Genomic DNA, 13,616 nt, shown 5'->3' with positions numbered 1-13,616 from the left:
CTTTTCATGACATAGACTGACCAGGTGAATCCAGGTGAAAGCTATGATCCCTTATGGATGTCACTTGTTAATCCACTTCAATCAGTGAAGATGACCTGCCTCAGGTTAAAGAAGGATTTTTAAGCCTTGAGACAATTGAGAGAAGGATTGTGTATGTGTGCCATTCAGAGGGTGACTTTGAACGGTGTATGGTAGTAGATGCCAACTCAATATCAGGAAGATGTTCCTAATGTTTGGTATGCCCAGTGTATGGAGGTGGTCTGTACAGTTTCAACTGACCGAACGGTTTGACCAGTGAGCCCAATCCTCTCTGTTTGTGTTTCATTTCAGCCAGAGGACTTGTCCACCTGGCCATGCTGTCAGAAACACAAATTTCATATCAAGTAATCAATGAAGCAGCCTTGACGGTGGACTGCAATAGGCCACCTGAGCAAAGCAGATTTCTCACCAGGATCAAACACGGTTGCAGGACACACACCACACACACACACACTGTAGCGTAGATCAAGAGAGGGAAATATGTTTATTTTATATTTTCTTCTTTAACTATAACTCTGTGCATTAGCATGGCTCTACCTCAGCTGTTACCAAGGTAACCGTTTCCCCCCCCCTTCTTTTTATCTATCACTCACCGGCCACCTTCAAAAAACATGTAAATGGATGGAATTAGTAGTCGACGATGCCCTTTTCATATTACGAAATTAATTACTGTGGAGTCTATAAGAGCCTTTAATATCAGCTTTTCTTTGGTTGGCATATCAAAAGGTGTCTGGTGGAGATGGAGTTTGGTGGGTAATTCTCTGTGATTGACAGCCTGAAAGATAGAACTAGGCCACGGAGAGATTGCTCTCTTTTCTGAGAAAAACATAATTGAACACTTGTTATCGACACACATTTATGAAAGTCTCGATCTCTCTGTCTCTCTCTTCTCTCTCTTAGCTGGCTACGTGGGACTCCGTCCATGGTCTGAATGGGAGCCTGAAGGAGAGTCGCATTGAGAACGGCATGCAAGGAGTGACTGTCAAAGTAGTAACACTACTGGTAAAGGAACAACTTGTGACTGTGTTACCGCCCATGTGCTGGGAATTGTAAACATGATCAATGGGGTTTCGCATGCGTGGAACACTGCTGCTGAAAACACAAGTATTTGATTCAGCACATGCACCTGGATTCATGTGGTAAGCTTCTCGATGTGATGTTGTGTTTGATTTGGTACAGGAGGATCCCTTCGTCATGGTGGCTGAGAACATCCTTGGTCAGCCCAAGCGGTACAAAGGCTTCTCCATCGACGTGCTCGACGCCTTGGCCAAGATCCTGGGCTTCAAGTACGAGATCTACCAGGTGGCCGACAGCAAGTACGGCTCGCAGCTGCCCAACGGCTCCTGGAATGGAATGATCGGGGAGCTTATTAACAAAGTAAGGCTTTCTATATGGCCCGTGTAACCTTCCAACCTGTCATATTACCCCCAGGGAAAGAATGCCGTTTGAGACTACTAACCAACACAGTTTCAACATGGTTGGAGTCCCAACTCATCCCTGACTAACCGGGGGATGTTTGCTATAATTCCTCTCTGTCTGTCCCCGTAGAGAGCTGACCTGGCCGTGTCAGCCATTACCATCACTCCAGAGCGGGAGAGTGCGGTGGACTTCAGTAAGCGCTACATGGACTACTCTGTGGGGATCTTGCTGAGGAAACCAGAGGAGAAGATCAACATCTTCTCACTGTTCGCTCCGTTTGACCTGGCCGTGTGGGGTTGTATCGCTGCAGCCATCCCCGTGGTGGGAGTTCTCATCTTCCTGCTGAGCAGGATGCAGTCACTGAGGACCCAGAATCCTCCAGTGCCACACCAGCAGCCCGCCACACAGGCGTCCAACTCCCTGTACAGTGCTATCTGGATAGTCTATGGAGCCTTTGTACAGCAAGGTAGGACTAACAACTCTCCGATATACTCATTTAGCTTTTATCTAAGGCAACATAGGCCATTTTATAGTAGAAAACGAATGATGTAATTTGTACGCATCAAATATTTAATGGGAAACATAAAATGTTAATGTGCTGGTACTGTATGTGTTATTTGTGGGTAACATTTAAAAATGCATGATTCATAAACAATATCCTGTGACTATTTATGAACTCTTTATGATAAGATGTTTTTACTTTCTAATGCACGGATAAACATCTAAGCCGATTTAGGTAATGAAAGGGATCCTATGCATTACAATGCCATCCATAAAGTTGCATAATACGATGAAAAAGTCCACACAGTTGTTTCTGAACCTATGTTGCTGTCTCATACATGTCACACGTGTATGAGCTTGAGCTTGGTCCAACTCAAGCCCGGTGAGCTGAAGCCCGAACCCAGGCCCGGTACATCATCACAGAAATGAAATGAGCCCGAACACTAAAAGAAAATACAGATTTCTAGAAAACAGTATATTGATTTAAACTGGTGTTGAGAATAATGCAGCGGAGGTGGGCGGCATCGGAGTGAGGAGACGAGGAGAAAGCCCGTGGGTCTAGAAAAAGCGCAGAGTGGAAAACTCTTAGTTATGATTGACTGAATTACGAACATATTGGTATGAAGTAAACTTATGCAATTGAAGGCATGTATCAAATTCTTGCTTTCACTGAAACTCCCAAAGTCATATTCAACCGTAATACTAATTTAAAGCAAGTCATGTGTGGTCACTTAGATGATGATTTCAGCACTGTTTTGATTGGGACAGCACCACCACACTGCTTTAAGACGAGTGGGGGACTTGTCTTGATAAATCAAACAATGTCCGATTTTTTTTCACTGAATTTCCGTTTGGATATTAGTTAAGAATTAGGTTGGGAAATGTTAGCTAAGTTGAGGTGAGTGCTCATGATCCTCTTTATTTTAGTTTGCTCATATATTAGCTGATCAGAACATAATGCTATCATGTTATGTAGGTTAACTAGTGGATTTTGCTCTTCAAACGCGTAGTAGGCTGTCCAACTCTCAACCGAAAGCCTGTGACTTGTCTGATATTACTGAATCTCTGTCTGTATATTTGGTTTATTGATTTCCGGGTGTGCAAGTGAAGGTGGTAGCTGATTTACTTGTTTGCTCATCTATCACTGATCAGAAGCATACAGCATGAAATAATGTAGCGGAAACCAAGTGTATTATGTTGCTATCGACTCCTGTATTAGCCTTAATTTATCCACCATCGAGCTGTAGGAGCGCGTCCTGTTTTATCTGTCTTAACGTAACTTAGCCTACTTCAATATAATCAATCAATCGTTACATCATTACACAGCACATGAGTCATTCATAACTTTAAATACAATCAGGTATTTAAAAAACAAAATGAAAAAACAAAGAAGCCTTGAAAACCAAAGGGGCCCCCCAGAAAAAAAAAGAAAAAAAAAAGAAGCCTTGAAAAAATGTAACAATAAATAAATAACTACATTTTCCGCCAAACATCCATTTGAATAAATTACTCAAAAGCCCCGTGTTTTGAATATATGTTTGATTAGGAAAACAGTTTGATCAGTTAGGGGTCTACTTTTGATAGTTTACAAGGTCCAGCAAGGCACATTAGTACAGTCATAGGGTGTGTTTTGTTCGGATGTATCGGCGTTAACAGATGCCAATGGAATATGGGCTTCTCCTGATACTGAGATGCACTGCGTGTCGTCGTCGTCTTGTGGATCATCATTCTCCCGAGTGCACTCCAACCCTATTCATATCGCAATTCCAAACACTGCAAAAATCTGGAAAAAAAACGTTTTGCCATGGCCACAGATTTCTCTGGCCCAGACAATATTGGAATCCTGGCGCCTCTAGTGGCAGCTGCAGCTGAGAGAGAGACGGCGTAGACCAGGGGTGTCAAACTCATTCCACGGAGGGCCTTGTGTCTGCAGGTTTTTGGTCTTTCCTTTCAATAAAGCCCTAGACAACCAGGTGTGGGGAGTTCCTAACTAATTAGTGATGTTAATTCATCAATCAAGTACAAGGGTGGAGCGAAAACCCGCAGACACTCGGCCCTCCATGGAATGAGTTTGACACCTGTGGCGTAGACTAAAAGGACACACAGTATTTTTCTTAACACAGCACGGCACGCCCGAAACCGACCTGATTCAATTCACAGAATTTGAGGCCGGCCAGCTCTTATAAGTGAATTGATTCCTAATCTAACATGCCTTAAAAAAAGAAGACTGGGCCGTCGGGTTCCGTCAGGTTCTGGCTGAGAACTCTAGTAAACAGTCAATGTAACATAGTGATTGCATTTCAAGCTTGTTAAGCTCACAAGAACACAGTTAAGGTGCCTTTGAATGAAGAAACAATAGGATATGTTGGTTGGATTCCAAGACTGGCAAAAGGACTAAATGAGTGTGTCAGCAAGTTCTGTTGAAACCCCAGCTACATCTATTACCTCCTGGCGGAGAGCCCATTGAACCCTTTTAAGCCTTTGTCCTGTTGGTCCTTCGCTACTGGACACTATTTCAAGTGGACACAATGGTTCGTTATAACCCCGTTTTTCCTTGAAAGTTATGGAACCTTTTTTTGTGAACAATTATTTTTTATTGGGTCACATACCTCTGGCGGCCCTACCCTATCGCCAAACCCATAATATATTTTAAAAATATGTAAAAAAAAAAAAAAGGTTTTAATCAAATTCAAATAAACTACACTCACTACACTAGAATACACACAGCGAAGTCATTTGCTAAAACAACACCGTCAAAGTAAGCATTTTACATCACACACCTACATCATATTCAACAGAGATTTCTGAGGCGCCTGCTTTCCATGTTTCCAAAGTGCCACGACTGGCTTTATTCATACGGGCAGTGGAGAACTCCAACATAATAGCATCCTGAAAGTATGCTAGCCATTTCCTCATACTGTATGAAGGTCATGTGATGGCAACCAATGCTGAGCAACCTGTTTTTTTTCAGCAGTCAACCCAGCCAGCCAAACTTTTCACCGTTTCTCATTCAGCTGCATACGTTAAGCAACAGCGAAATTGGTTCAAGGGGTACAGTTTCATCAATCATGTCAGAGAGAATATACAACACTTTTCTCCAAAACTCAAAAACCTCTGGACAATCCCATATCATATGTTTGTATGTGCCAAGTGTATTGAGGTTAGGTCACAGTATAGGCTTTGAGCCTGTTTTGCATGAAATCTTACAAATCGTTTCCAGTACGATCTATGACAAAGTTTAAAATTAATTAATTGATGGTTTGGGTTCATTGATGAGTGAAATATATTTTCCCAAACATTCTCCCAATCAATACTTTTATTAGTTATTTTTTTATTTAACCTTTATTTAACTAGGCAAGTCAGTTAAGAATAAATTGTTATTTACAATCGTGGCCTACCCCAGCCAAACCCTAACCCGGGTGATGCTGGGCCAATTGTGCGCCGCCCTATAGGAATCCCATATAGGAATCCCAATCACAGCCGGTTGTGATACAGAATGGAATCGAACCAGGGTCTGTAGTGATGTCTCTAGTACTTAGATGCAGTAGCTTCATCACCACGCTGTCCCCTCCCCTCCAATAGCCTCATCATAGCCAGCCATGATTTATTTTTTTATTTCACCTTTATTTAACCAGGTAGGTTAGTTGAGAACAAGTTCTCATTTACAACTGTGGCCTGGCCAAGATAAAGCAAAGCAGTACGACACATACAACAACATAGAGTTACACATGGAATAAACAAACATACAGTCAATAATACAATAGAGAAAGTCTATATACAGTGTGTGCAAATGAGGTAGGATAAGGGGGGTGAGGCAATAAATAGGCCATAGTGGCAAAATTATTACAGTATGGCAAATTAAACACTGGGGTGATAGATGTGCAGAAGATAAGTGTGCAAGTAGCGGTACTGGGGTGCAAAGGAGCAAAATAAATGAAATAAATAACAATATGGTGATGAGGTAGTTGGATGGGCTATTTACAGATTGGCTATGTACAGGTGCAGTGATCTGTGAGCTGCTGCTTAATCTGGTGCATAAAGTTAGTGAGGGAGATATGAGTCTCCAGCTTCAGTGATTTTTGCAGGTCGTTCCAGTCATTGGCAGCAGAGAACTGGAAGGAAAGGCGGCCGAAGGAGGAATTGGCTTTGGGGGTGACCAGTGAAATATACCTGCTGGAGCGTGTGCTGCGGGTGGGTGCTGCTATGGTGACCAGTGAGCTGAGATAAGGCAGAGCTTTACCTAGCAATGACTTATAGATGACCTGGAGCCAGTGGGTTTGGCGACGGATATGAAGCGAGGGCCAGCCAACGAGAGCATACAGGTTGCAGTGGTGGGTAGTATATGGGGCTTTGGTGACAAAACAGATGGCACTGTGATAGACTGCATCCAATTTGCTGAGTAGAGTGTTGGAGGCTATTTTGTAAATGACATCGCCGAAGTCAAGGATCGGTAGGATAGTCAGTTTTACTAGGGTATGTGTGGCAGCATGAGTGAAGGATGCTTTGTTGCGAAATAGGAAGCCGATTCTAGATTACATTTTGGATTGGAGATGTTTAACATGAGTCTGCTTTAATAGTTGAAGATGAGAAAAAATAGCGGACACAAAACCTCTGGACGGGAATGTAAAAATCCACTATCACCGGGTGCCTTCCCAAACGTGTACCCCACGGGCACGAAGCGCTGACCGCAGTCTGAGATATAGAAAGAATGACAACCCTGGCGTATCAAAAGAAAGAGTTCCTGAAAACTAAAGCGACCCTTTGAGTTGAATATATCCCCTAGATTATTGACCCCTTTTGCAGACCAGGCTCTAGACTCAAAAAGGTTAATTACCGTAAATAATAGTCTTGTAATGGCGTGGAGAATAATGGAGATGCAACTTCCAATTACCACCTACACACTTCTCAACCTTCCTAAAACCCTCTATTGTATTAGAAATAATAGAACCAAAATACAGCATGCATTTCTTATTACATACACCAGAAAATGACACATCCTGCAATCTAATAGGTGAAACAAGTTCTTCCCAAAAAGTTCTCCAAGAGAATGAGGTAGACTGATCAAACAATGATATGAGTGGGCATAACTGTAAATACAACAATTTGGTCACCATGACACTTCTGTCGATGTAACACCTCAAACCTAATCTTTGGATGTTTGCCATTCCGTATCTGTATATGTTTATCAGTCATTCCCCAATAGCCTACTGGTGTAGTGAGTGGGATCCAGGAAACGAATATTTGGCAACACATTCATCTTTATGACAGTGACACTAGTTCGTAAAGAAGCAGGCAACGTCTCCCAAACGGTTCAATCTCGTTCAACCTCCTTGAAAATGTTCTCATAATTAAACTTCACCAGATCATGCAGAGATGTTTGTATACTAATACCCAAATCAGGGAACTGTGTTTTCATAGGAATTGTTGAGGGAAGGGAAACTTTCTTGGCCGCTTCATTAAGCCACATTAATGCGGATTTTGTCCAATATATCTTGTACCCGGACAGCAATTTGAATTCTTCAAATGTGGATAATGAAGATGAAATTGAATTCTGATATGTGACACATATAGGAGATTATCGTCCTCATATAGTGATATGATATGAGAGGAAGATGTAATCAGTAAAGGCTACGCAATTACATTCTGCCTTAGATGTAGTGCTGAAGGGTCTAGCGACAGAATCATTAACATTGGGGATAGGCCGTCCCCTTGTCTACATCCTCCAAAAATAGGGAACGGATGTGAGTGTATACCATTAGTAGACACCATAGCAACATGGTTAGCATATAGCGCACGAATCATATCGGTAAAATGATTTCCCAAACCAAATTTCTCCAAGTTATGGAGCCTTTGAAGTTGATCACTCTTGCATGATCTGGATTTGGTCCAGATATTCTGTCTTCTTAGTACAGTATATTGTCCAGCAAATGTGTTACGGGACGGTCACCAATCCTTATTAACCTTTCCTGTCACAGCATTTTCTATATACATCCACCCACTTTACCAGCTGCTTGTTCCTCCTCAACCTATTAGAAACCTCATGACTGTAGATTCTCCATCTTCCACCCAGTCGGGATATTGACATGTCCTTTACGTCCTCTATAGGAGGGGACAGCGTGGTGAGCTCTGTGGCCCTGAGGATCGTCATGGGCAGCTGGTGGCTCTTCACCCTCATCGTATGTTCCTCCTACACGGCCAACCTGGCAGCCTACCTCACCGTCTCCCGCATGGACAACAACGTACGGTAGGTCACTCCTTGCCACTCTCCACACCATGAATCAATTTGATCCCCTCCTGCATAAAAGTGTCAAGGTATTGTTAACCTGGGTGATCAAATCATGACTGACGACGTTGTCTCTCCCCGCTGTGGGACCGGGTAATGTTCTGTCTTCACTAAGGGACTAGAAAGACCATCCAGAGGGGAGTTCATTGGCTTTTGTTGTCGGCTTTTCACAACAGTGCTGTCAGTCAGTGTTTTATGCGGGTCAAGCATTGTGAGTGGTCAATGTAGTATGCACTGTGATACAGTAGATGTTCTTAAAGACTCACAGCAGACTATTACGCAACTAGGGTGGTATGTTGAATAGGGCAAAACGTTCTGTTGAATTTCCAATCTATTTACAGGTATATTAGGGATGTGAACGTTTAAAAGTTTAAACCAAAATGGAATCGTTAATGTTAAGAAAAAATCCTTAATCAATGTTTTTTATTTAATTTAATTCATTATTAAAATCACAGTGCAGTTGTCAGAAAACGACCACTAACAGTTCCCGTTCATCATTATAAAGGGTGTATTTTCCCTTTATAATTAAACTTATACCTAACGCAACAATGTGTTAGGTATAATGCTTCTTTATTTACCAGAGCTGTAATGCAGAGCATTCATCCTGTATCAACATGGGTGGCAGAACATATAATACAGCATCTTCCTTCAGAAGGTGATATTCCACAACGCTGGCATACGCCGACTGTTTGAAATGCCAGACAAACATCATGGCATCGTCCAGTAGAATCCATGTTTAATAATGATGTGCCTACATTGCCATCCTGCTCACAAGCACACAGTCATGTACGTGGACCTCACACACGGAGGCATGAGGTTGGATCTTTTCGAGATTACCATCCCATCTTTGTTTGCCTTCGGATCTGCAAATGTTATCCACCGCTTATCCCCCGCACAATGTATATTTGCTCGGGCGCTGTGGCTTTGATGTCCGATTGTATGTGATTATGCTGATGTTGTGCAAATGGTGTGGGAAAGAGTGCCACCGTGTAGTGGTCTTCGAAATGGTTAGGTGAGAGAGCCACATATTGCACTCGTAGTAACTCCATTTTTCCTCAATAAAGTAGTTATCAGCAAAGTCAGTGGTAGTAGGAAAAGACAAGTGCAAGCTTTTTTTTTGTGGGGGGGGGCATAAGAGTGTGATGTTTTATTTAAGATACTCTTTGAAGATGTTTTCAGAACATTGATTCTGTCTGTATTCTTGGTACTTTATGTTATGGAGACTGAGCTCTAGCCATGTTGATGCTGCTGTTGGGAGAGGCTCTTTATTTATAGCCATTCTGATCATTCATCCTACTCCTGTTAGTGGAACCATGGCTGAATCAGACACTGGGCTCTTGCAACTGTCTCTGTGGATTTATGTCAACCTGACCCAGAGTTAGTGGAAAGGATAGGTAGTGGTTGTGGATAGCTAGTGGAACCTCCCTTGGATTTCTTCAGATTTTATTGTGTTACAAAGTGGGACTAAAATGTAGTAAAATGTGTACTTTTTTGTCAACAATCTACAGAAAATACTCTGTAATGTCAAAGTGGCAGGAAACTTCTAAGATTCATGAAAAATAAAACCCTAATATACTTTGATTAGATAGGTATTCACCCACCTGAGTCAATATTTAGAAACACAGTGGTTACAGCTGTGTTCTTGGGTAAGTCTCTAAAAGCTTTGCACACCTGGATTGTGCAATATTTGCCCGTTATTCTTTTCAAAATTCGTCAAGCTCTGTCAAGGTGTTGGGGATCATGGTAGACAGCAATGCTCAAGTCTCGCCATAGATTTTGAAGCAGATTTAAGTCAAAACTGTAACTTGGCCACTCAGGAACATTCACTATCTTCTTCGCAAGCAACTTGGCCTTGTGTTGTAGGTTATTGTCCTGCTGAAAAGTGAATTCCTCTCGCAGTGTCTGGTGTAAAGCAGACTGAAGCAGGTTTTCCTCCAGGATTTTGCCTGTGCGTACCTCAAGCCTGTGCGTACCTCAAACTCCCCAGTCTTTGCCGATGTTAAGCATACCGATACCATGATGCAGACACCACATGCTTGAAAATAAGGAGGTAGTTGCTTAGTAATGTGCTGTTGGATTTTCCCCAAAAAGTATTATTTTGCCGTGAGCCCCCCCCCCCCCCCCAGTATTACTTTAGTGCCTTGTTACATACGAGATGCATGTTTTGGAATATTTCTGTTCTGTACATTTGTATTCTTATTTTCACTCTGTCAATTAGGTCATTATTGTGTCACTACTATGTTGTTGATCCATCCTCAGTGTTCTCCCATAACAGCCATTGGCCTCATGGTGACATCCTAAAAGCAGTTTCCTTCCTGTCCTGCACTTCAGTTCAGATGGACAACTATCTTTGATGTGTCTTGACGGTTTATTCCATCATCCACAGCATAATTATTAACTTTACCATGCTTATAGAGATATTTAATGTCATCTTTTTTTAAATTCTTACCCATCTACCAATCACTGGCCTTCAGTATGAGACTTTCAGAAAGCTACCTGTTCTTTGTAGTTGAATCTGTGCTTGAAATGCAATACTTGACTGAGAGACTGTAACGACTGTCGTTGGTGGAAGGAGAAGGGGACCAAAGTGCAGCGTGGTACGTATTCATAATAATTTAATAAAGAATGAATACTGAACAAAAACAACATACCGACAAACGAACATTTCTGTAAGGTGCAAACAAAAACACTAAACAGAAAATAACTACCCACAACCCATAGTGGGAAAACAGGCTACCTAAGTATGATTCTCAATCAGAGACAACGATCGACACCTGCCTCTGATTGAGAACCATACGAGGCCAAACACATAGAAATATAACGACTAGAACAAAACATAGAAAAACAACATAGAATGCCCACCCCAACTCACGCCCTGACCAATCTAAAATAAAGACATACAAGGAACTAAGGTCAGAACGTGACAGAGACCTTACTGATGTATGTATGGGGGACAGAGGAAGGGGTAGTCATTCAGAAATCAGGTCAAGCCCTAGTATTTCACACAGAGTGAGTCCATATATCTTATTACAGTATGCGATTTGTTAAGCCAAATGTTACTCCTGAACTAATTTAGGCTTACCTAAACAAAGGGGGTAAACACGGATGCAACAACTTTATTTCAGGTTTTTCATTTGTAGAAGTTTGTAGAAGTTTGTAGAATTTTCTTGTCACTTTGAGTATTTTGCGTAGATCAATTATAAAACAATCGCAATTGAGTATATTTCAATCCCACTTTGTAACTTAACACAATCTGTAGGGGAGTGAATACTTATGATACCCGCTGTATATATTGGAAAGTACATTGGACACATGATTCCCATCCCACACCTATGAGCCTCTTTCTGAAGGTTCTACCATTGCAATGTTATAGATGAGAAGCTACAGTACAACCAGTGGCAGCTTCTACCAGGTGTTAATAATGATGTATGTGCATTAGCCTGTGGCATCATGAGTAGCCCCATGAGTTGCTCCTTTGCACCCCAGTATCTCTACTTGCACATTCATCTTCTATATTGTAATTACTTCAACCACCATGGCCTATTTATTGCCTTACCTCCCTTATCCTACCTCATTTGCACACACTGTATATAGACTTTATCTACTGTATGTTTTGTTTATTCCATGTGTAACTCTGTGTTGTATGTGTCGAACTCCTTTGCTTTATTTTTGGCCAGGTCGCAGTTGTAAATGAGAACTTGTTCTCAACTAGCCTACCTGGTTAAATAAAAGGTGAAATAAAAAAATAAAAATGTGCACTCACGTTCACACACTAACGCACTCATGCCTACCACTAAGTAAAATGTGGTTGCATTGACAGTGTGTGAATTTAGTGACATATGTCATTTGAGAGGTTTTGTACTCCAAACTTTGAGTAATGGTTTAATCAATGAATGACTTTAGATTTTGTTGTCCATTTATTGAAACACGGGAAACAAGTGCTCGTAAGTTCTGTGAAGTGGGTGCAATATATTTGAGAAGTTGTCAAGTGACAGAGGCAAAAGATAAAACAAGAACATTTTAGGCATCCAAAAACCAAAAGCTGGTGAGGCATCAAAGTCATAATTATCTTTTTATCCTGATTTCTGCAGCTTTGTTCTCTCTGTTCCCTCTTATCCTTGATCAGTGGATTATGTAGATCTAACCAACCTTGTTCAAACCTCATTTGTATTCGCAGACCAGGCAGCCACCACAAAGATGCTCACAATGTCCAGTGGGTAATTTGTCTGGCAGCCCACAGTGTATTTCTTATTCACATTTTGAATACATGTGTTGAGAATGCAAAACATTTAACTGAATATCTGATTGATTTTAAAGTGACCTCTAATGGGGAGAGAGAGAAGAGGGGGGGGGCTTGATTGCTTAGATTTTTACCATGGGAAAATGCTTGACAAACAACAAATAACTCCTGTACATGTGTTCATGTACTATTACAGTGCAAATATGCTGTACACGCAGTGGCCAGTTTATTAGGTACACGGTCTAGTAACGGGTCAGACCCCCCCTTTGCCTCTAGAAAAGCCTGCATTCTTTGGGACATAGATTACACAAGGTGTCGGGAACCACAGGGTTGTTGGTCCACGCTGACGCGATGGCGTCACGCAGTTGCTGCAGATTGGACGGCGGTCCATTCATGCTGCCAACATCCTGTTCTATCTCATCCCAAAGATGCTCTATTGGGTTTGTTGCGCAACAATGTTCAGATACGCTGTGGCATTCTATCGTTGCTCAATTGATATCAAGTGACCTAAAGTGCCAGGAAAAATGTTCCCACACCAGTACACTACCGCAACCAGCCCTTACATTTGACACCAGGCAGTGTAGGTCCATGGACTCATGCTGCTTACGCCAAATACTGACTCTGCCATCCGTATGACGGAACAGGACCTGGGATTCGTAGGATCAGGCAATGTTTTTCCACTCCTCAATTGTCCAATGTTAGTGATTACGTGCCCACTGGAGCTGCTTCTTCTTGATTTATCTGATAGGAGTGGAACCCGGTGTGGTCCTCTGCTGCAATAGCCCATCTGTGACAAGGATCGAGTTGTGTGATCCGAGATGCCGTTCTGCACACCACTGTTGTACTGCACCGTTATTTGTCTGTTTGTGGCCTGCCTGTTAGCTTGCAGGATTCTTACCATTCTCCTCCGACCTCTCTCATCAACAAGCTGTTTTCGCCAGGACTTCCGCTGACTGTATGTTTTATGTTTGTCGCATCATTCTCGGTAAACCCTAGACACTGTCGTGCGTGAAATGCCCAGGAGGGCGGATGTTTCTGAGATACTGTATCCAGCGCCCCTGGCACTGATGATTAGACCATGCTCAAAGTAGGCTTAGGTCACTCGTTTTGCCCATTCTAACTTTCAATCAAACA

The 13,616-nt window shown here is 42.1% G+C and overlaps 1 protein-coding gene across 2 annotated transcripts in view; it reads left to right on the top strand.

The window, feature by feature from the left end:
* Positions 1 to 13,616, top strand: part of LOC129829155 (glutamate receptor ionotropic, delta-1-like) — a 477,366-nt gene that overhangs the window by 427,450 nt on the left and 36,300 nt on the right. For both annotated transcript variants that reach the window (XM_055890732.1, XM_055890733.1), the window contains exons 9-12: positions 940 to 1,041; positions 1,219 to 1,416; positions 1,588 to 1,924; positions 8,065 to 8,203. In XM_055890732.1, coding sequence (XP_055746707.1) covers positions 940 to 1,041; positions 1,219 to 1,416; positions 1,588 to 1,924; positions 8,065 to 8,203 — 776 coding nt within the window. The remainder of the gene's footprint in view (positions 1 to 939; positions 1,042 to 1,218; positions 1,417 to 1,587; positions 1,925 to 8,064; positions 8,204 to 13,616) is intronic.

The sequence above is a fragment of the Salvelinus fontinalis genome, chromosome 30 (genome assembly GCF_029448725.1).
Source record: "Salvelinus fontinalis isolate EN_2023a chromosome 30, ASM2944872v1, whole genome shotgun sequence".
NCBI lineage: Eukaryota > Metazoa > Chordata > Actinopteri > Salmoniformes > Salmonidae > Salvelinus > Salvelinus fontinalis.
The sequence above is the reverse complement of the archived record's forward strand: the minus strand, read 5'-3'. Positions and strand labels throughout refer to the sequence as shown.